The sequence below is a fragment of the Melitaea cinxia genome, chromosome 2, assembly GCF_905220565.1.
Source record: "Melitaea cinxia chromosome 2, ilMelCinx1.1, whole genome shotgun sequence".
Classification (NCBI taxonomy): domain Eukaryota; kingdom Metazoa; phylum Arthropoda; class Insecta; order Lepidoptera; family Nymphalidae; genus Melitaea; species Melitaea cinxia.
In genome coordinates, this window is record NC_059395.1 from 5,953,448 (window position 1) to 5,979,736 (window position 26,289).

At 31.5% G+C, this 26,289-nt stretch overlaps 1 protein-coding gene across 1 annotated transcript; it reads left to right on the forward strand.

The window, feature by feature from the left end:
* The first annotated feature begins 1,496 nt into the window (after positions 1-1,496).
* Positions 1,497-19,744, forward strand: LOC123658965 (protein takeout). The gene is made up of 6 exons (XM_045594255.1): positions 1,497-1,563; positions 14,461-14,579; positions 16,282-16,403; positions 17,321-17,454; positions 18,588-18,737; positions 19,487-19,744. The coding sequence occupies exons 1-6, from the start codon at positions 1,497-1,499 to the stop codon at positions 19,645-19,647; spliced, it is 753 nt and encodes a 250-aa protein (XP_045450211.1). The 3' UTR covers positions 19,648-19,744.
* The last annotated feature ends 6,545 nt before the right edge of the window (positions 19,745-26,289 follow it).

The window sequence follows — 26,289 nt, forward strand, 5'->3', positions numbered from 1 at the left end:
CCAAAGTATCATTTGTAAATTGATTGCTTCTTCCAAAAAAGGTTATGATTAATATTCATCATCATTATAGCCTATACAGTCCACTGCTGGACATAGGCCTCCACAAGTTTACGCCAAAAATAACGTGAACTCATGTGCTTTGCCCATAGTCACCACGCTGGGCAGGCGGGTTGGTGACCGCAGGGCTGGCTTTTTCGCACCGAAGACGCTGCTGCCCGTCTTCGGCCTGTGTATTTCAAAGCCAGAAGTTGGATGGTTATCCCGCCACCGGTCGGCTTTTTAAGTTCCAAGGTGGTAGTGGAACTGTGTTATCCCTTAGTCGCCTCTTACGACACCCACGGGAAGAGAGGGGGTGGCTATATTCTTTAGTACCGTAGCCACACAGTACTATTATAATATTAATTCTGGCCGAATTTCGACCACTGAGCAAGCACTAGTTATTGGAATTAAGTTACTCATTTGGATATTAAATGTACATACATATTTATTTATTTATTTATGAAAATAAATACACAACACCAAGTATATGAGAGTTTTAGTAATGATATCTTTACGCAAAAATTAATATAAAATTTCACACACGTTTTATTTTTACCGGCGGACCATTGCTAGAGCATCAAAAAGTCGGTTACGGTAAAACCGGTAGGTAACGGTGCATGCTTGAGATTCGAACCAGCAATTTTAATACGATTGATAAGAATCGTCTTTTCTTTCTTTTTTGCTTAAAATAAATATAAATAAAAATTTATTACTGTAATACATTAATCGATGTAACTGTATTTTAATACCTATTACGTATAAATATCAAAACATCTACCGCAAACCGCTATTTAAAAAGTAAGGATAAATAAATAAATATCTATAACATACACACACGGTCGTCTGTTCATAAGGTAAGCAACTTAATGCTTGTGTTATAGATAACAGCCTTCTGATATAGATACGTATAATTTTTTGATACCTACATATAAATAATACATACATATAAATAAATACATATATCACACCTAGACTCGAGGCGGGAATCGAACTTATGATTCCAGAAGCAGAAAACAGGGTCACTACAAAGTGTACCAACGGGCAAATCAAAGAACAACATACATATATTTCTTACAAGTCGTTTTAACTTTTTTTTAAAGTTCGAACAATAATAATCATTAAATTTATAATGGTTTTAATTATTAATTGTTGCAATATTTCATAAAGAATTATTTTTTAGTAAAAAACTCAGGAAAAAATACGCAATAAGCAACCGATTAAAACTTACATTGAATTTTAAAAAAAATTGCATAGGTCTAAACAAAAACAAAACGAAACTGGCTTTACCTGTGGACTTGGACTTATAATGGAAAGTGAAGGGCTCAGATACGGCTAACTTGCGAACACATAGCTTCAACGGGCTGCGCACGACGCACGCTCGCGCGGGAAAATATAAGCAAAAAAATATCTTTGCTTTTCGAAATTTAAAAAACGCGTAACTACAGATAATTATTATAATGGAGACTTATAAAGTATTAATTATATTTTTCATCGCAATTTTTACGCCGACGTCTTCAAATTCAAGTAAGTGAATTTATCTTAGAAGAAAGTAGACGGACGAGTGATATTATCCGTTACGATTTCCTGGAAATCGTATGAAGTTTTTATTTATTTTTTTAATAATATTTTTTTTACAAACACGAAAATACGAAATAATTCTATTTACAAACTTTTACTGTTTATCATAAATTTTGTAGAAAAATGAATTATATATTCTCTACACTTGGTCCTTTAAAATGTGTTCCTAACTTTATACACAACAGGAAATCTTATGATCAAAAATAATTTTTAACTCCCCTAAATAATATTCGACTTTATAACCTAAGTTTAATTTCATTTTCTCAGAAACGTGGATTTATATATAAATTTAACTATATTTTTTAATTGTACATTTTATATCTTACAAAACTTTTGATAAAATTGAGCATTTAAGCCAATGCTCCACTAGCTTTCTTTATAACTACCAAATTATTGAGATAGCTTTATTTTATCGTTCGTTTTGCAATAATCAGATTATTCTTTAATTTTTAACTTCAGTTAAATCCAACTTTAAAATCAATACATCTGTTAATATATCTAATATTTTTTTGAAAAAAATACAAAAGTTATTTTATATAATTAATATATACATATACCTGTATGTTACACGTCAAAGAGACGGTCTCTTAGTAGCCTATTTCACGGAATTTTCACTTTATACTGTCTATAAAAATTCTGATCACAAACAGAAATCAAAACGATTAACATAAGTGGGAAGTGTGAGTGCACGTCTTGTCTGATGCAGTTTTTACTCTCCACAAAAAACTTTTTCTACTCTACTTAGTATTTGTGTATTGCTATTGTACTTCTATGTACATATTATTATATACGAGTACCAATGTTTCCGCTTCTAAGGCTAATGCCTGAAAGTAGCTTGTAAGATGTAATGAATTTTTTTGTTAAAAATTTACTTAAAATAATTTTGAAATTTGATTATCTTAATATCAATCGTTTAAAAATATATTCATTTCATTGAAAAAATAATAAAATGATGCCACAGGTGACAGTTACAAAACATTGTTGAATGTTCATAATCTTTTATAACATTTACTTTAGAAATAATAAGAATATTAACAGTTTATAAAGATGTATGTATGTAAGGATTTAGTAAGTTATTTATACTATATATTGAACTAATTATTCAAACTAAATTAAATAATAAATTTAAATTATTTATAAAACAATAAATACAAAAGAATCGACAAATCACAAACAATTACGATTTATCCACATGGTACGGTTCGTTATCTCATACACCCTTTTTTCTATGGGCATGATCACGTAAGCTTAAACTGTTCATAGGACTCCTTAAGGAGTAACTAAAGCTTGGAATTAAATAACACTATACCACCCAGTTACATATTATTTATCATTCATGATAAACAATATGACAACCCACAGAAACACAACACTGTTGAAATCAGTATTATTTAGCTGTAATCTTCTGTAAGGTCTCCTCCCCCAGTCGAGCTTCAGTTGAATTTTTTACCACCAATCTCCACTTTGTCTGTTAAATCTTTTTTAGTCGCAATAAACTGTAACCTGCGAATGCTGAAGATTACCAGTAGAGTGGCAATTAACCTTAAGGAGACGTCTACCTCCTGCTGATAAAGCCCATCCTAGTAACCTAGATGTGACATAAACTATATCAGCAACAAATTTCTCCTTTCAATTAATTCAAATTCAAAAAAAAAACATTCAAACCACATTTCAGTCAATTCCAATCAGTTTAAGGGCCAGTTTCACAATGTCCAAATAAACTTCCCAATAAGCTACTTGCAACTTATTTATCAAATAACGACAACTTTTGCGTTTCACAATTGGTAAATAGCACTAGCTGGCAAATAAAGTACCCAGTAAACTATATGTCAGATCAACTGGCCAATAGCAAATTTATCTGCCATATAAATTAGTTGACAGCCATAATACGGGATTGACAGCTGTGATTCAAATAATTTCTGTTGTAAAATTTGTTTAGTTATGCAAGAAAATTTGAAAATTGAAAATATTTGATATAATTGATGACGAATTAGATGATTTTATGTATCGTTTAAATAGACCGTGAAGGAATCCTGTATTTCGACAACGCATTAATTATGTACAAACGTTGGATGATACGGACTTTAGGATAAGATTTCGACTTACTAAACATGCTGTAAATTACGTATTTTTATTAATTGTTAACCAAATTATGCCAAATAAATTTATAGGTAAGATGATGGTGAAACGTAATCAGGACTAACTAGAACTTTTATGTGTCACATAATTAATTTGGCTAAATAGCTATCGGCTACTTTACTTGTACATTGTGAAACAAACCCTAAGTATGTTTACATAAGGATTATAGGAAAAATCGTTTTTCGTTTACCGACTACAATATGCGTCGCTGCTAACGATTGCCTTTGAATAGATTACATCAAAAGGCATTTTTTCTAAACATCTTTCCCATACATGACATAATATGGTTGTCACTAGATGTTCAGTGACACGATACATAAATTCAAAGGAAAATTATTTTAACGTATACATTTGTAATGAATTACTACACGTTGCAATACAACGTTACACTTTGCTGCAGCAAATTCAACAATGATTTGTGCCATTGCAATCATTCTTCTCATATTTATGTTGCTACAATCATTAACTAAATAATTAAGTAAATTAAAATACTTTCCATTGTAATATATACTCGTATAAACACAAATAAATAACTTCATTAGAAACAGTTAATAAAATTTTAAGTAAAATTAGTTTTTAAATTCTTGAATGCTAATAACTTATTATTTACGTTTTTAATGGTTATTGTTTTCCTTATAAACGAATCAGAGCAGAGCTTAGTAGTAGCTGTAGTAGGATGCAGTAGACATATGCCATAATGCCCAAGTAACTTTATGATCTCTTATAATTTATGTTATAAACAAAATTAAATGTAAACATTTTGTCTTATGGCTTCTTCAAACTAATCTTTCTTAGAAATATCGGCATTGAGTTCAATGTCCAAGCTTTATTATCATTAGTATTGCCATATTAAATTTGTTTAGGCTGTTTACGGTCCGTTTGGCTGTATACTTATTTCATGTTTTGAATGTCATTCTGGTTACTGACCTAAATGCATAATAATAATAAACTTCACAGTTTAAGTGTGTGGACAATACACGAAAACGTACAAATTCTTTGAAAGCACAATGAAGTTTTAAACTTTTTACTTATTGCTTATCCATATTGAAAGAAAAATTACATATAACACACACATATATATATATATATATATATATATATATATATATATATATATATATATAAAGTATTTTTATTGATATATAACAATACATAAACAAAACAAAACTGCTACAAAATATATTTACAAAAATATATGTAAGAATATCGTCATTATCTGTGCAGAATTATTAATAACTTATATACATACATAGATTGTTCAGGAAGCTTTTCGAGAAATACATAAAGACAAGTAAATTGTGTAATACAGAGTGACAGATGCCATCTCGTTCGCTTACAGCAAACACTATAATTTAGGGAGATTTAGAAATGAATTCCTAAGTAATGGCATAGTTGTCCTGTATTTTATATTTATGATTATTTTCGTCAATATTCTTTATACTATACTGCAAATACCAATTAATTAAAAAAATTGTTGTCATTAAAGCTGGCCGTAAATATAAAAAGTATAAAGTATATAAAAACTATTAGATAACTTCAAATATGAATTGGAAACCAATCTGAGCATTAACTACGTTTTCAACGATGGAAGTAGTTCCATATTCATTCATTCATTTATTTTTAGCATCCAGTAGTACGCAAAAATAGCACGAATGATTTTGCTAATATTAGCTAGGTACATAGAATGGAGAAGAAATCAAGGAGAATAGTCAATGCGATCGAGATTACAGCCTTAATTGAATTTTTAAGACCATAAAAGTAGTAATCATTTTATAGTTAACCTTTAAAAAAGCTAATGTATCTTACTGTAGTATTTCTTTTCTACTTCAAAGAAGAAATAAATACTTAACTCAGCACTTAATATAAATAGCATTTTTTATTTGTAGACGTAACTAAAAATTTAACGAATAAAAAATATTCTCACCCAAAGTATTTCAATGACAATAATAATTTATTGTATATGAGATTCTAATCACGTTACGTGTATGGGTTATATAAGTAGTCAGAAATCTTATTTATGACTTAAAGGGGACACTCACTCTACGATAATCGCGCAATGTGATCTTGAGCGCAAGGATCGATTTGACGATTAATGGATTCAAATCAAGTCATATTTGTTTCCTTGTATATTCATATTTACTGAAAAAGTTAATTAGAGTTTAATTGTATAATTCTACCATAATTGATTGATTCGTATTAACAATCAACAATTATAAATACTGATGACTATATAATTATTTATATACTTAATGCTACTACTGAAAATCTCGACAAATAAGTCAACCATACAATATGTGAAAATGTTCTATCATACTGATTTTATTAATCTGTTTATATTAGAAATAATTTTAACAAAAATCTTCTTTATACTGCCCATTCAATATCATTTTATGTACGATGTACTTATAATAAAAGAAAGCTAAGCTAATTATATTCTGTTAACTTATTTATTACAGACATTTACATGAAGACATGTAAATATATCTCTATTAGGCCAGAGATTCCTCAAATATTAATGAGTAATTTATATTAATTCAAAATAAAGATTAGAGATTAATAATATTGATTGATAAAGACTGTGGGATACTCATAATCATTAAGATACCTACTGCTATTAGTGACTAGATAGGCGTCTCTCACGTAATTCTAAATATGTTATTAAATAGCCTAACAATCATAGGTAAAATTTGATAAATCCTTCGGCTACTGATATTTTTTTTTTATTAAAAGACGGTATTATCCACGGTAACTAATGCTTCCGTTCATTTTCTTGAAACTCAAGTTTCATACACAGTTAAATACACAGACTACAGTAAAAAAAAATGTTGCAAATGTAAAAAATTAATTAATTATATAAATGACTCATCTTTTTATTTAGAAAGTACAATACAAATTGGTGTACCTATCCTTAATAGCAAGGACTATGGTTGTCATACCAAATCTAAGCCATTAGATATTGATATTTCGTATTAAAAATAATATATCTAAACCATATAATCGATAGTTCTAAATATGCCTTATAAATAAAGCTAAAAATTAAAAAAGTTTTAACACGTAGTCATCTTATCGTCTTATGTCATCTTAAGTAGTCACAAAAACAAATTGTAAAAAATAATCTTTATGTTATTTATGTAATTTTCTTTTATTTCAGATTAATTAAACATATAATTTTATTTAAATTAAACTAATTTTTATTATATTTTAGCTTCTATTATTTCAGAATAACATAGACTGAAACATTTTTTATTCTTTTCGGGATATGTGAATCAAGATTATACAATCCAAAGAAAACATTAGAGATTGATGATATTCATTGATGATACAACATAAATAATAATAACATTCAAATCACACTTGCATTGTTTACAAAGCATCCATTAATATCAGTTTATAAGAATAAATAATTATGTTTTCAATTGAAAAACTAAAAGATCATTAGACTAACGTAACCGGTTGTCAGACAAATGTAGATATCCGGTCTTCAGGGTTTGCTTTGCCTAGGGTTGCCATTTGTTTATATCTCTTGGATATATCCTATATTTTAGAAAAAAATTCGAGGTCCCGTTCAGGAAAGATATAAAAAAATCTAAAACACTATATATCAAGGCAACTCTTTTTAAATTTCCAAAAAATACTATAAACAGCCATTACTGCACATGCCATGCGCTTGCGATGCTTTTGGTGTTCTCTGGTGTGAGCCGTACGCTTAAATAAAAAATACGCGGAAATAAAAAAATACTTTTATTTCTGTAGTAAAATATTTTTTTGTGTATTATATAAATCAACTCAATAATTACGAAAATGTCTCGTCTTAGTAGTTTAGGTGATGATATGGTTCAAAGTGATGGCCCTAGTGGTCATAACATATTCGATGCTTAGTAATTCGACTCTAAGAGGGTCAAGCGGTTCCAACCACTGGAATTAGTTGCAGTTGACTTGTTACGCTTATGCTCGCATGTAACAATTACATCTGTACAATGTTATATAATTACACACATACACACATGCAAATTCTCGTGTAATGCCACTATACTGTACTCAAAGTACTGTAAGGTTTTTATCGTAGATCGTATCGTATCGTTTGTTGGGGATCCGAGTTCTTCCAACCTTAGCTCAGCGCACAACTTTATTTTCTCACGACAAACGTGAACTGCTGAGCTACGCGACTTGTATATAAAAGTCCCTTCTGATTTTATATACTAATTGCACTTTAGTTGTTTTATTATTACTTGCTTCATAAATTTTTCCGTTCCCAATACTATACTAAATTTACCGTTCGGCGTAAGCCGTCATTGTGTGTAATTTTTATCCGAATTTCAAAATCAGCAAAAGGTCAAACGAACATACAACAAAAATGTGCTAAAACATAAAATAAATATAAACACTATCCTGCCATTTTTGTCGCAGTCTAATTGCTTTATAAATAATACATATGATCCGTGAGTCTTCATATAAAGAAGCGCGACTTTGTAAATAAAATTTAAAAAAAAATTCCAAGGTAAAGTAGAGGTTGATATTGAACGATTTGTGTTACAACTAAAAATAAATATATTAATAAATTTCATGTTCCCGAGCTTTACATTTTATGACATGCGTTTTGCATTCTTAACGACTTTGATGTGACTAGAATTAAATGAATTCATTATTTTAATGTACTTTACACTTAGGATGAATGCCATGCACCCAAATGTATGTTAGATATGAATGTAGATGAATGTGTTGGCAGAGGAAATGTTGGATTGACTACGTGTGTGATATAAGAATGGATTACTGAAATAAATGACTGCAGGCGATAGAATATAGTACAATAATAAATTTATATCGAACTTTAAAAAAAACGTAACTTACACACGCGGTCGTTTGTTCCTAATTAAACTTCATGTCCATGTTTTAGATAACTTAACTCTATTTAATTTCGTTTACAATTACAGAAATTCCAAATCTGTTGAACTTTCTACCAGAAGTAAACTGGAATGTGTGCTAAACAAATAAATCTTGATTTATGAACGTGTCCGGAATTAACATTGCTTTTACTTATACATAATTACATAACAACTATAAATTTGAAACTTTTAATATCTATAGTCGACGAAAGAGTAACACTTAATACCAGACAACGTAAGACAAAACAACATAACAAATACACATATGTATTAATCGTAACACTATTATATATAGTGCAACACAGATATGTATTAAGGTCAATACTAAGAAAGAATGCATATGTATAGATCAGGTTGAGCGATTAATTACCGGTCGATAAACGGTATTACTGATCGACTCGAGTTTCGCGGACAAGGTTGCATTGAACGGTCGTCGACCCCAGCAGCTGACCATCGCCTACACTAGCTGAGCCCCGCTGTTTCGCCTGCGTTAATTTGGGGAAAAACGTACTAAAATATCATACATACATATAATCACACCTCTTTCCCGGAGGGGTAGGCAGAGACCACTTCTTTCTTATTTTTTTTTTAAATAAAATATTATATAGCATATAACCCTCCTCGGTAAATTGACTACTTTTCAATTTGAATCAGTAGTTCCTGAAATTCGCGCGTTTAAACAAACAAACAGACAAACAAACTATTCAACTTTACTATATTAGTTTTGATGATCATTCGACTACATTGTAATTTATGTTTGTTGTGTATTTTATTAGACACGCAAGTTCACTTAACTTAATTTAGATCATTGTTATAATTCGATTATCATTTTTCGTTATTGACCCGTTCGCGCAGTTGGCAGTGACCCTTGTACCCTAGTCTAGTTGTAGTATATTCATATTTGTGAGTATATATATATATATATCCATATAAAAAATATATATTACAATTATATATGCTGTGTGGTTACGGCAGTAATTAAAGGGACTGAAGGCTCCCGCAGGGGGTTTGGTCAGTATTGCACCCCCAAGTGCTGAAGCCGACATACGGTCTAGGACCGAGCGTCCTGGATATCACCTGTAAATGGACTCCCCTGCGATATCTAAAAAAAGGTACGGCAGTAAGAATATAGCCACCCGTGGGTGGTCCCGTAGGTGTCGTAAGGTAATGGTGTTGACTAAGGGATAACACAGTTCCACTACCACCTTGGAACTTAAAAAGCCGACCGATGACGGAATAACCATCCAATTGCTGGCTTTGAAATACACAGGCCGAAGACGGGCAGCAGCGTCTTCGATGAGACAAAGCCAGCCCTGCGTTTACCAACCTGCCTGCACAGCGTAGTGACTATGGGCAAAACACATGAGTTCACGCCATTTTTGGCGCGAACTTTTGAAGGTCTATGTCCAGCAGTGGACTGTATTAGGCTGAAGTGATATATATACATATGTGTGTGTGTGTGTGTGTGTGTCAAATCGTAATATACGCATAATTATATTTTGTGTATAATTATTAAAAATATATGTATATCAGTTGGTCGTTTCGTTTAAGACGCAGGCACTAAGTGGCGTACATTAGGAACAAACGGCTGTGAATGTCAAACATACTTGTCACGGTATATTGAGTCAGCTAGCTTAAACTGACGGCAAATTCTCCGATATTAGCTGCTAAAAGTACGCAAAAATTCTACAAACTTTGAGTATTATAGATTCTCACATATGTTGCAGTGAATATTGTAAAAAATATAACATTGGTACTGTCAAACAGGCAGTATTTATTCCCAGTCAATAAATTTGATTATATTTCAAAATTTTTGCAAGATTTTTTAACAATTTTCTATACCAGTAATTTTTTACCTTATTATGTTGGCTTTATTGTGGTGCTAAAATGAACTGATTTAAAATTTAATATTAACTTCACGCTTTTACAACGTTGACTTTTTACGAGCGAACCTAGTCTTAAAATAGTCTCTGAAATATCATAGGAAAAAGATAACTTTAAAATATATTTTGACACTTTAAATGCCGAAAACAAACTTAATCTGAGACTTAATTTTTTGTACGATATTAAGGGGACTAGTTTAAGACTGGCTTTGTTCGTTAACTGAAAACTAAATAGTAGCATCACGTTTATAATAAGTTTGAATACGTTCATTAACCTTATTATTTGTCGCAATAAAGAATTAATTTTACTCGCAAAATTGCTAATATATTTTGTAAAGGCAATACTTATTACACACAATTTTTACGTACTACTTTAGCAGTTTATACCTGGGAATATATCTAATTTATAAAATTCTCGTGTCACAATGTTAGTTAACATACTCCTCCGCAACGGCTATGGACAGATTTTTATTAAATTTTGTGTGCATATCGAGTAGGTCTAAGAATCGGCCAACATCTATTTTTCATACCCCTAAGTTATAAGGGGAGGTATTAAGGGGTTAATAACATATATGGTAAAACAACGTTTGCACGGTATACTTACTAGATGATATATATACGTTACACAGTACACACTAACAGGTACTACTCGGTACTACTCTATTGTATTCACGTTGTCCATTAGAAAATAAGAAAGGTCTGTGATCTGGGACTATAACATCAAAGCGTGATACGTCGTTTCTCTTTTTTTAACCAACTTCCAAAAAAGGAGAAAGTTCTCTATTTTATTAATGTATGTTACCACAGAACTTTTACTAGATGGATTGATTTTGATAATTCTTATTTTAATCGAAAGTGGTGCTTGACTTGTGGTTGCATTTAACTTTGATTGATATCTGCAGGGCTATTCTGTAAATAACAATTTCGATATCGAGCTTCACCTGAGAGACAGCGCTCACTTCGAAAGCGAACCCACTTCACCTTGGTTTGGAATTCTGTAAACATTCCGTACGCACAAGCGATGTGAAGTGAGTGTCGAATCGAAGAGCGGCAATTTAGGGCTGTGTTTATTTTATCGATATTCTTTTCTTATGACTTTATTTTAGAATATGTGCATGAAGTCAAGTGTCGAATCAAGTCTCGAATTGTGATGTGTGAAGCGGTAAATCCCCTTACAGAATACCGAATTCATACCTACTATTAAATGTCAACGTTCTCACGCAACAGGGTTCGACTCGTCGCCGCACTCACAAGTGTGGCGCTACGGGACTGTCGAGTTTTAATGAATACGAATTTGATATCTCACCGCGGATTCCGCTGTCGAGACACGAAAATGTTCTTACAGAATAGCACTACTGATAACTGTTTTTCGAGTAATCTTCGGTAACGTATTTATTGGACTATTTTTTCGTCTACCTACACGTTGATGTAATTAAAGTCGATTTTTTTTGTTTGCCAACAAATGAAATTGTTTATACTTACCATTTATTATAAATAACTTACGTATTTACAAAAGTATATATTACAAACACATAATATACACTGTCGGATTGTGAATTGTCTTTTCAACGTATGTGTGTTTGCAAAAAATTATTGTAATGAGATGATAAAAATGCACGTCATTACAACACGGAATATAAAGCTAGCGATTCATGAGACTGTTTAAAAAATATTATTCAGAAATAAGGCTATTTTTGAGAGAATGAAAGTTGAAGTTACGCAATCACAATGAATAAAATTAACGTTTTAAATATTTTGATGTTTTTTTTTACACTAATAAACTCAAAAAACTTTATCATTTAATTGCATACTAACTCATATACGTCTTACGTAGCTGTTGTAGGTTAGCATTTTAAAATAATTAATATTAAATAAAATAAAATAAAAAAAAATAAATACTCAAAAACGAAAATATACTCACAGCATAATAATTTACTCTCGCTTTAAAAATTTATCTTTGTAATAAAGCCTATTTATCAAACGAAGTTGCAGGCTATAAAACATCACGATACAACTTAGACAATGTAACAAAGGAGCCGTGTGAAACCACGGGTCATCTGTCATCAGCCATGATCATTTTACACACATGTTATAAGTTAGAGGTTGGGTGATTGTATGATATATCACCGTCCACTGACCGAAGGCCTGCCTATTGTTCAGCGTGCATCTGGCTCTATTGTTTCATTGCACTAGCGAAGCACCGTTACGCGAAGCTGACTCGCATAATAAGTGCCGTAAGGAAAGAAAGCTGTTGACATCCGATTAATCACGGCTTGTAATATTTAGCTCAAAAGAATTTCACTGAAAAAGTGTGTCATACAAATAATAAGTGTTTATACTCGTATGTCATACTTTTAAATTTAATTACTCATCTGCCACTAAGTTTTACACGTTCGTAAGAGACGCAATGGACAGAGACCGGTGGAGGCAAATCATCCGCTCCAGATGCAACCCTGATGCTGACATGTGACATCACTGACATGGGACATGAGGGACCGACAAGAGAGAGAGAGATAAATTTAATTACAAGATATACCTAATGTTTTATGTCGAATTAGAGAATAAATCAACTTTAATCATTAGAACTTTAATCCCATCCTAGCAACAAAACAGTCCAAAATTTATCTATTAGATAAAACGTACCTATCTGACACATGGTCATTTATTACGATAATAATTGTATGATTAATTGTACGCAATTGTTTATTTATTTAGATTATTGATTTTTAATATTGGCAGATACAAAACTTAAGTACAATATATTTATTTTTATATGAGTAAAATTCTCTACAAGACGACTCTACTTTTCCAACTGATATATTTACTGCTCCGCTACTAAGAGACGAAAACTGCTAAAGACTTTTAGAGTCTATAAACTTCTACTTTACACAAGCTTCTGAATATGGAAATTATCCTTAAGATTATTTTTTACACAAAAAAAATTGAATTTAAAAATATTAATAAAAAATATTTTACATATGTTGTTTAGGAGATGGTTAAAAGTCACAGAATATTGATTATGTAACATTTGTTAACGCGTATTGTTTTATTTTATACAATATAACAATAATATAGTAATTACAAACATTTTTATTAGCGATAATAAAAAAATATTACTTCCAACAATAACCATAACTTGTACTAAAATTTTAAGCGTCATGCTGATTTACATAAGATAAAACAAGTTTTTTTTTTGATTTTGGTTTAGTAATAATGCGTATTTTTTAACCGACTTCCACAAAAGAAGGAGGTTCTCAATTCGATTGTATTTTTTTATGTATTCAGAACTTTTGACTGGGTGGGCCGATTTCGACAAAAAAAAATTTAATCGAAAGGTGCACCATATCATTTGGTTCCATTAAAATTTATTTGAGATCCAACAACTACTTTTCGAGTTATATCGAATAATGCGTTTTTACTTGACTATTTTTTCGTCGACCTACGTTGTATTATACCGCATAACTTTTTACTGGTTGTACCGATTTTGATGATTTTTAATTTAATCGAAAGCCAATGTTTATTGTGTGGTCACATTTAAATTTCATCGAGATCTGATCACAACTTTTTGAGTAATCTTTGATAACGCGTATTTATTTGACTATTTTTTCGTCTACCTAAGTTGTATTACTTGTCGATGTAATTGAAGTCAGTTTTTTTTTCGTTTGCGAGCAAATACCATTATTATTATATATACAAGGATATCTGTATAGATAAAAATGAATCGACAATATGTATATACGTCCATAATTTCAGAACAACTGCACAAAATTGAATGCTTTATTTGTATGTTAATTATTATTAGGACAGTGTCAGTGTCAAAAAATACTTAGAAAAAGCCATATACTTAAGAAAAACAAAAATGACTATGAAATTCGCCTGGTCAGCTAGTTGTGTATATTATTTATTAGTTTTAAATATATTTATTTTTATCTTTATAGATGTATTCGGCGGCCACTGTTCAAAACAGGACGAGGATGTCGACGCGTGCTTATTAAAAAGTTTCAACAACCTTATAGATCATCTTAAGACTGGGGCGCCTGAACTAGATATTGAACAGGTAAATAATACAATTATTAAGCTAAAAGTATTTTATTTATTTCAAAATACATTTGCTTTCGATGCATACGTATTAAGTTAACTATTTTTTTTTTTTAATTGACTTATAGCAACTTTTTGTGTTCATCTCACAAAATAAGTATTTGAATTAAGTAAAAGTTGATATCATATAATTCTAATTTTGGTTTAAATTTTTTTATGTAATTTCATAAAACTTTTTAAAGTTACGTTGCAGTTGTCAGTTAGTTGTCATAATTATGCACATGTATAAGATTAACACTTAAGTATTATTATGTTTTTTATGTTTTATGTAATTTTTTTAACCTACTTCAAAAAAGGGAGCTCTCAATTCGGCTGTATTTATTTTTATGTATACCTCAGAACTTTTGATTGGGTGGACCGATATTGATGACTTTTTCTTTAAATCGAAAAGTGGTGGGTGTCATGTGATCCTATTTAAGTTTGATTGAAATCTATTAAGTACTTTTTGAGCTATCTCTAATAATAATTATAACTTAATCATAAATTTAATAATTTTGTTTGTTTTAAAATGAAATAAAAACCGACTTCAATTACATAGCCAAGTAACACATTGAAGGTAGACGAAAAAATAATCAAGTAAATAGGCATTATCGAAGATTACTCCAAAAGTTGTAATCAAATCTCGATGAAATTTAAATGTGACCACATGATAAACATCGGCTTTCGATTAAATTAAAAATCTTCAAAATCGGTACCCCCAGTAAGAAGTTATGTGGATTTTAGAAGGTTTCCCTCGATTTCTCCGAGATCCTATAATCAGATCCTGGTTTCCTTATCATGGTACCACACCTGGGATATCTTCTTTCCGACGAAAAAAGAATTATCAAAATCAGTTAATAAACGACGAAGTTATCGCCGAACATACATAAAATAATTGTGTTTGCTCGCAAACGAAAAAAAAACCGACTTCAATTACATCGATAAGTAATACAACGTAGATCGACGAAAAAATAGTCAAGCAAAAACAACATTATCAAAACACGCAACAACAACACGTTATCAAACAACGCATTATCAAAGATTACTCAAAAAGTAGTTATCAGATCTCGATGAAATTTAAATGTGACCACATGATAAACTTCGGCTTTCGATTAAATTAAAAATCATTAAAATCGGTAAACCTAATAAAAAGTTATTGCGGATTTTCAAGAAGTTCCCTCGATTTCTCTGGGATTCCATCATCAGATCCTGGTTTCCTTATCATGGTACTAAACTTGGGCTATCTCCTTTCCAACAAAAAAAGAATTATCAAAATCCGTACATCCAGTAGAAAGTTATGCGGTATAATACAACGTAGGTCGACGAAAAAAGCGTCAAGTAAAAACGCATTATTAGATATAGCTCGAAAAGTAGTTGTTAGATCTCAAATAAATTTAAATAGGACCAATTGGCACACACCACCTTTCGATTAAAAGAAAATTTGTCGAAATCGCTCCACCGAGTCAAAAGTTCTTATATAACATACATAAAAAAAAAAAAAAATACAGTCGAATTGAGAACCTCCTCCTTTTTTGGAAGTCGGTTAAAAATATATATAAGTACGGTCGAATTGAGTAACCTCCTCCTTCTTTTTCTCATAGAGATTTTCAAATCTACACAAGTTTATAAAAACTTTGATCAATTATAGCTAAATATCACATAATTATTATCTCAATTTCCAGTCGGATTCAATACTAATAGACGAATTGTCCATCGCTCTCGGCGGCGGTCCCGACGGGTACAAAGCAACGTTCAAAGACATCAACGCGAGCGGCGTTAATGACGTCACTATCACTAATGTCAGGTAAATTATTGTAATCATTTCAATGTATAATTATTATTACTTTAGATTCATTCAAACATTCTATTGACTAGCTTTGAATCGTGGAATAATAGCACAGGTGAGTCGGGTATTCTAGAGAATATATTTAATGGCTATACAATTCTTCTTGGTTTATGCATGATGCGACACTTAGAAATTGCTTATATTTATTTTAAAAATCTAAAAAATCTATTTTACCTTTTTACTCTAATATTATTAAGTGTACAGGTCACTAAACATTTTTTAAACTTATTTTAAAAAAATGTCACTAGCCTAGCGGTATAAAAATGTTGTAACTGTAATACAAAAATGTCAAAACGTAATAAAAACTAGCAATAAAATGTATAATATATTCAATCCGCGTAGTACGTTAGACACTCCAACGGGTCGATTGACCGATTCATCATATTTTTACAAAGAAATTCTTTGGCGTTTGTTTGTCGCCAAGAATAACCACAACACAGGCCAGCGGCTCTCAGGACCTTAACCTTCGAATAATTTGTCACCCATTATGGTATTGTGACTAATAACAGGAAGACATAAGAAAATAAAAATGTATTTTCTTTTAGTAATAAAAACATTGAGTCAAATCAATGCTTTTTGATTTAATTATTTTTATTGCTTGTGGTGCACCATTCTAAGCAAACTTGTGTATATGTCATAATTTTAATTTAAGTAGAACCAAAATAAGTAAACATGATTGCTATTATCTATATGGTAGAGAACTACTAATATAAGACTATTACCACATGATCTAAAATCATGTTGTTTAGACCGCAAGGCGCAGCTAATATATTATATAACGAATTTCACTTATTCTCTTACCAAAATACATCAGGATGTAACTTTGTATGCATTCAAAACAAAATATTACGTTTTCTCCGTTCTTTTATGCTTAGGTCGGACCTGGATACGTACCAGTTCCAGGTGACGTTGGCGATACCGCACATCAGTACGACAGCGCGCTACCGGTCTTCGGGCATACTCTTGCTGGTGCGAGCTTCTGGAGGCGGCGACTACTGGGGAGAATATGGTATGAAAAATTATTTTATATTTGATTCAGAATAGGATTATACTTTATTTTAAATTGCTCTTTTCGTTCCTTGGAATTTTCTTTTGTTAATGTGCACTAATACTATTCCCTACTAATTGTTTCTTGTGTATGTATTTAGAAAATCTTCTTTCAAAATATTAATTTTAGATAGAACATAAGAGAATCTTTTATCCAAGATTAAAATGAAAAGTTTAAAAGAAAAACAGCACTTTAGTGCAGTTTTTCTGACAAGAAATGAATCGAGGATTTGTCAAAGCGTCAAATCGCCGCCAAAAAGCTCGTGACCAAGGAAACGTTCCTTTTCTTTTAGAGATATAACATAAAAAATACCACAATTTCCATAATCAATTTTTTTTATGTCTTTCACATTTTTTTGCTTATAGGATTTTCATAGGCACTAGATGATAAATTACTTTTTTTAGGAGGTTTATTTTATTTCTTTGAATTACTAAGATTATGAATTCTATCTCGACACTATTCATTAAAAGCTTGTTTAAAAATCCTCTTTAAGATACAGGCATAGAAAATATTCAATATTTTTTTTGAATAATTCTATATTAGATTTATTGTCAAACAATTTGTCAATTAACTTCCAATATTTTTTTATTACGCTTACGCTACGCTTCAGCCTGTAATATCCCACTGCTGGGCCATAGGCCTCTTTTCCCATGTAAGAAAGCTATGAGTAACGATCGTTATCAGGTGTACATGATAACAACCTGGACCGACGGCTTAACGTGCTTTCCGAAGCACCGTGGTGAGACCCACAAGAACTGCACAAACATCCAGACCACGACAAACATCTGTATGACCAATACAAACGTTTGTCATGCGCGAGGATCGAACCCGCAACCGCCAGCGCAACAGCAAAACCAGTGCTGTGATCGTTGTGCTTGTGTTTTTTGTTATTACAACCAAAATCTTATCCGGAATAATGCCATAACATATAGTGATCATAGATTAGCGCTTCCTGTCGCGCTGACTGTCGCGGGTGCGTTATATTCCGTTGTCTGGGCGTTTATACTTATTTATTGTGCGTTGCCGGGCTGATATAAAACAAATTCCTAGCGGGGAGCGTTTTATGTGAGATGTTTATTTATAATTATCTCCAGACAACGTGAAAGCGAAGGTGTACTTCCGCGGCGAGCCCTACGAGCGTAAGGGCAAGACATACCTCAAGCTGAAACAATTAAAGCTCGACTTCTCCGTCAAGGACATCAAGATGGGCGTCGAGAACTTGCAGAACAGCAATTCTGTACTACGTACGTATTACTCAATAAAAACTACATAAAACAACAAGAACACCGGTTCGGGATTTATTTATTTTTTTGATTGATTGATTCTGTCTCTATCTTATCATCCCGCCTCTTTCCCCATGTACAGAAGGGTTGAGATCTTAACTCACCACGCTGCTCCACTGACAATATTAATTTTTTTTTAGAATACCGAAGAGAAAGGAACTAATTTAAAATATTCTAATAAAATTATGTATAAAATTCTCGTGATACGGTGCTAGTAACAATACTCCTCCAAAACGGCTGTAAAAAATTTTGTGTGCATATCGGGTAGGTCTGAGAATCAGACATCTATTTTTTATACCCCTAAGTTATAAGTTTGGGAATATAAGTTAAGGGGATTAATAATATATATGGCAAATCAACGTTTGTGGAGTCAGCTAGTATTTACATAAGACACAAGTGGCACGTTAAGGGATTGCGTGTACTGGTAACACCGAATTCAAAAATAGGGTGTATGTATGAGCAAGCTTTTTAAAAAAAATTAAATTTCATCTTTTCATATAATTATTACTCTAGTGAGTAAATATGACGTCCTAAATAATATTTCTACACATAAAATTATTTGTTTTATTTTGTCATTTTTCTAATTCTCGAAAAAAAAATTAAGTCATTTCAACCATTTTTATTACAATGCCCATTCATTTCATTTAACGCCTTAGTAACAAAATAATTTATGTCATTATCTCATTCTATAAAATTGGTATCCATTACAGAAGCAGCCTTGAACCTCTTCATCAACACAAATGCTCAAGAGTTGCTGAAGGAAATGAAACCACAATTAAAAAAAGACCTCGCCGAGAAGATGTCTAGATTCCTGGACAGGATCCTGGAAAGAATACCCTATGACGACTTGATCGAAGATGATAATAAATAATAAGAAATATATCTAATTTAAAACTAATAAACTTTTACATAATTATTGTACAAACTATATATTCGCTTACATAACTGTATCATGTGAGATTGTGGTATTTTTTTGCTACTTTAGTAATTTCCTAACTCAGTCATAATAAATACATAAAATAGGTAAAATATAGGTATAATATGATAATTTTGAATCAAAATGTCTCAGTAAATAAAATATTTTATGCTGATGTAGCAAATATACAAAGCCTAACACAATACATACACATAAGACTTCAGTAAGACAGTGTCTTGAACCTTGTGTAATGAAAGAAAATGTTACTCTTGTATGTATGTTCAATAATTCCCAGGGAAGTAGGACAGTGAAATCTCTCTCCATATATATATTATATATTTAAAATTATTTTTAATAAAAAAAATATAATATTTCATTGCATCGCATTATTTTTTTAAGGCTAGTTATATAGACGTATTTTAAGAGAAAAAACATAAAACATAAAACAAACATATTTATTGATTTTTTTATTACTTTATAACTACTATTTTACTGACGCCAAACCATGAGTATATCGTAATAATGTCAAGTTCGCTAAATTATTCAGAAAGCATATAAAAGCCATAAGATTGTCTGTGAATAATGCATTTATTCATGTGTGCCCGCAACTTCATCCGCGCGGAATTTAACAATAAAGTTATTGTTCAGTTCGTACTTATATAATTGTGTTTGCGGGTAAACGAAGAAAAACCGACTTCAATTATATCGAAAAGTATTACAACGTAAGTAGACGAAAAAATAGTCAAGTAAATACGCATTATCAAAGATTACTCCAAAAGTTAATCAGATCTCGATGAAATTTAAATGTGACCACATGATAAACATCGGCTTTTGATTAAATCAAAAATCATTAAAATCGGTACACCCAGTAAAAGTAATACGGATTTTCGAGAGTTTCCCTCGATTTCTCTGGGATCCTATCATCAAATCCTGGTTTCCTTATCATGGTACCAAACTAGGGATATCTCCTTTCCATCAAAAAAATCATTATCAAAATCGGCTCATAAACGAAGGAGTTATCCCCGAACATACAATAAAAATATATATATATAGACGCTCGAATTAAGTAACCTCCTCCTTTTTTGAAATCGGTTAAAAATAAATAAATTTCAAAAAAAAAGTAGTCTAAGTTACTCCTTATTACATCAGCTATTTGCCAGTGAAAGTCCCGTCAAAATCGGTCCAGCCGTTTCAGAGATTAGCCGGAACAAACAGACAGATAGACAGACAGGCAGACAAAAATTATAAAAACCATATGCATTTAGTAAAAAGCGGTTATTTTAATATTACAAACAGTCACTCCAATTTAATTTATTTGAATTTTGAAATTTAGATGTCTATCCTTGTGGGGTCCCACAACGTGCCTCGGAGAGCACGTTAAATAATTGGTCCCGGTTGTTATCATAAATACCTGATAGCAATCGTTACTCATAGTTGGGAACATATCTATCCGCCAACCCACAGTGGAGCAGCGTGGTGGATTAAGCTCCAATCCATCTCCTGTATGGAGAAAGAGGCCTTTGTCCAGCAGTGGGATGTTGCAGGCTGAATCGTGAATACGTATAAAGTTTAGCTTATTACAAACATTTCCTCATTCAACATATTGTTTGACTAAATTCATATCCCACCAAAAACATTTTCATGTAAAATGTTGCCAAGACGAGATCATATGGCTCGCACTGTCAAAAAGTTGTCAGATCTCATGTAGAGCCAAGCTTCTAACTCTACACGCCCTAACTCTACAAGCCCTAACTTCACAAACTCTACACCTTAGTCATAATATGTGGTTTGACCGTTTCGCTACCGTCACGTGGGCGAAAGGTGAAAAATTTTTTCACTGTTTTTTACTTTTCTGTACTGGCTCTACATGAGATCTGACAACTTTTTGACAGTGCGAGCCATATGATCTCGTCTTGGCAACATTTTACATGAAAATGTTTTTGGTGGGATTTCACTTCTTTTTGTAAGTTGCTTATGACAATATTATAGTTGCATTTTACCTTCGACATATTTTATACCATAAATATTATCCAATCTTCACCATATTCGGTTTAAGCACGCTGTTTTTGATTTTATGTTGAACTGATATGCAAACGGTGATCTCCGCCAAAACTTAAATACCAAAATTACAAAATGTAAATTTTCGACATAAACTAATAACCGATTTTTATTTTTTATGTATTTTATTATTATTATTAATAACAAGGAATCCCTATATCAATTTTCAGACCTCTAGCATCAAAATTTGCGGAAGTCTCATACAAACTTCCATCTCCTAGTTTAAGGGGTTGGGGGGTAAAAGTTCCAAGTTTTAGAATTTTTTTGTTGTTTGTGTACTAATACTAGCTTACATACCAAATTTCAGCTTACTTGGACTTCAGGAAGTACTCTAAGAATTTTGATGATCATCAGTGAGTGACGAAATCGGGGTTTTTTAGATATCAATAAAATCTAAAGTATAAGAGCTATGCAATTGAAACTTTATATGTTTAATAAGTTCACTATTGACATCATATCTCCAGAATTTTGTTTATCTGTTATAATCCAAACCCAAATTATGAGGGTTCAAAAAAACGACGAAGCACTTCGAGAAAAGATAGGTAGTGCTTTTCGTTTTTTTTTTTTTTTGGTTCGTCTTGGCGGGGGCACTACCGTGCCCCCAGATTTATATCGTTTGGTGGATACCAGCACATCGTATTGTAGATATCCTCAGCGTAGGATACCTGTGGTAATAAAAGTCACTTTACTTTTTACTTACATTACTTGCTACTGCATTTTATATATTTGTCAATTAGATCAAAACTTTGAGGAAACTACTCCTCCGCTCTTTCCATTTTTACGCAGATGACATACAAACCTTATTGACGTAACAAACAAGCTTTCCATTATAGAGAATTCAAAGTTCGAACAACCGTCGAAACTTAATCACAGTAACATTCCGCCAATTATTTTTAACGACTACGAGTAAGTTTTGTCTTTTTAGTCTTAATTTAGGAAACTTTTCCCCCTTTTCGTTTAAAAACATTTTTAATTTCTTGTAAAATCAATCCAAGGTCACTTAATTTAGATTTTTGTCATTATTTCTGACCAAAATTTAATTATACTATTATTTTCTACTTAATAAATTCTATTGTTTCATTTTCTGACTTAGAAAATCATTTTGTGGCCTAATAATTCTAAAATATTGTACATTCCTGCAAATCTTGCGGATCCGCGGGACTGATATTCTCAATCTTGCGGATTTGCAAGATTGTGTTTTATGAGCTGGATTGCATTAAGTAATTACAATTTTTCTCCGATGTAGTTGGCTAAGTATTATAATTTTAGATACAATTTTATGATGTAGTTATGTACCTAAAACATAATTTTTGAGATTTCTTTTGAAAATACACTATCGTAGTATTTTATTACTGTAGGTAATTTATTATAGATCTTTCTACAAAAATAGTTTTTTTTTTACCATAAACAGTTCAGATGCTGGTAGATTACTTTCTTATATAGTTGTATGTTAGAATTCATTGAATTTATTAAGAGCTTTTTTAATTAGAATGCTTGTATCGTAGCTGTATGTAAATTTGTCTAATATTAAGTAATTTTGTTTTTTCAAATACTTAACTAATTTTTAGACGTTAGACAATGGTAATAGAACAGTACCCAGTTTGATAATTTTGTTTGTGGCTGCCGCTCCCCGCATAAAATATTCGAGATGAATTTTCACCAAAGAATTATAAATTGTTGTGTGTATCTGTGTAGGGATACAGTTTGATGTTTAACGCAAATCCCCCAATCATGATTTACCTGAGGTAGGGCACAGCAGGAAATTTCCTACTCAAAATATGGAGCATCTGACTGAGGGTTAGAACTTCGGACCTTTCAGAAGATCACAGCTAAATAATATTGTTTTCAAGCTGTGTTGTGTTCCTGTTGGTGAGTACGTACATCGGTGAGTAGTAGTTGACGGCCGATCTGGTGTAATGGTGCGAATGCCGTGTTCTGTTCTGTTCGCGGTCTGTTTGTTTGTCCTTGTTGGTCTCCCCACCGTGCCTAGGAGAGCACGTTAAGCCGTCGGTCCCGGTTGTTATCATGTACACCTGATAGCGATCGTAACTCATAATAAGGAATATATCCGCAAACCCGCATTGAAGCAGCATGGTGGATTAAGCTCCATTCTTCTCCTACATGGGGAAAGAGGCCTATGCCTAGCAATGGATAATTACAGGCTGAAGCGAACGCTTAATGATGTTGTTTATTTTTTTTTAATATTTTTGTCTTTTTTATTTATGTAAAAAAATATATTTATTATTATCATAAGCAGTAAATCACGTTCGAATGCATTAAACCGCGTGTTATCTGATTTATTAAAAATACGCGCCAAGTGATAGAAAAGTATATAAATGTTACTTGAACGATGTACAAATTCGAACAACGTTTAAAAATAACTCTTAAATAAACTTCAAACCATATATCTATTTAATTTTCAATGATGTCTTCCAGTAATGGAATCTATATAGATTTACTATTACAATTAAACATAAAAAGCACAGTGATTTTTCAAAAATGGTACAAACTACTCAAATCAATGTCGTAACTAAATAGTCCTATACATGCAATACGCTTTCTATGCAATACTAATGAAAAGCCAGCGCCCATTAACCTTCGCTTTAAAAGGATCACTAGATTACTATTCAAATAAGGACAAGATGTACGTTAAAAAAACCGCATTCCAAACTAGTCTATACTCCTACATGAAGAAAGAGCCTATGCCTAGCAATGGGATGTTACAGGCTGAATCGTATAGCTGTTGAGTAAAAGTGTTTTATATTATTCTTATTTAATTTTTTAAATAGTTCTTAAAGCATCATTGATTTAAATGAATCTACTTTGGCTTTCCTGTAGAACCCATGTTAATAATAACAAATTGACGTCAAATATTTAAAACCGTTGAACTTATTGACTTAAATTGGAAGCCATTAAATGATTCGATACGTAGGTATAATTAATAAAAAGTTTACAAAAAAACTTTGGGTTCGCCGATATTCAATTTACAACGCAATGACGTAGGTATACGAGTATTATGTATAATTCTTACCATTTTTTTACGGAACATTTGCAACTTAATAACAAGCTTTAAGTTGCTTACCATAGGATCGAGGATTATTATTATTTATTTATTATTATTATTTATTTATTTATTATATATAGATAGGATAGAGGATTTTATTATTTATTTATTATTATTATTTATTTATTTATTATTATTTTTTAATGCTTGTATTATAGGTAACAGCCGATTCTTATAGCTAAAAATATATTTGATAAATACACATAGAAATAATACATATATACAATACACACACGGTCACAGTACGGACTGTTGCGCTGGCGGCCGCGGGTTCGATCCCCGCTCACGACCGATATTTGTATTGGTCATATATATGTTTGTCGTGGTCTGGACGTTTGTGCATGAGTATTGTGTGTGTTTCCGGACCCCTAACATAAGAGAAAAACCTACTGGAAGCCGTTGAGTGTGAAGCGTTTATTTATTTATAAATACAAATATTACACCCAGACTCATGTTGGAATCGAAGCCACAATCCGCAGAGAAGAAAGCAGGCACACTACAAACTGCGCAAAGGAACAAATCAAATATACCTAGTCAAAACTATTCCCTGAATTAGCGTTAATTAATAAAGTTAGGAGCTTTTCATAATACATAAAAGAAAATCCGATGACTTGAGATTAATGCAGCTTATAACTATTAAGTTTTAACTTATCATAACTATTTATACATTTATATGAACATGAATATGGTATGTTTATGTAGGGATCAGTGATAGCTTTCTTGGCAACTGATTTCTAAAATAATTAAACGTTTTAATTAACTTAAATAGAGAGTATAGCCCTACTGCCCGGTGGTGGCAACTATAGATTGTGATGGAAGCGTATTAGAGAGTAGATCATCTTAAAGGGATCCTTTAATCAAAAATGTACAAAATAACATACCGCAATCGATAAAAAGATTTTAATTTCAAAATTTTCTGCTGAACTAAAATATGATGAAATGGGGTAAGAGATACGTAATTTTTATTTTCTATTTGGTACTGTTTTAACTAGTATTCTACATTTCAATAAATAAGTACTCTATTTTTTATTTTGAGAACAAATTATAAGAGAGTAAAATAAGCTTTAATAAGTAAATAACCATACAAGTGTACATATCATACATGTGTGTGAAATGTGTACACAAATTATGTGTAAATACGTTATATGTTCTACGGATTAATCTACATATTTTTTATACTTAGCAAATATATATTTTCTCCCACATCTTACATACATAAACTTTTGTATGTTCAATCTTACTCGATGCCATTCGAAGTAACTATCCAATATGACGCAAGACATTGGTAGGGGAACAGCAGACCCTCGCTTTGACAAACATGCAGAAACATTCAACACTAGGCCGTGTTACCGAATCATTGTAAATACGAAATAAATACGAAACATTTATTCTACAAAACTTTAATAGTAACTTGTAACATAGATTAATTAGATTTTTTTTAATCAAACTTTTTAATAATTTCGTTTAGACCGTAT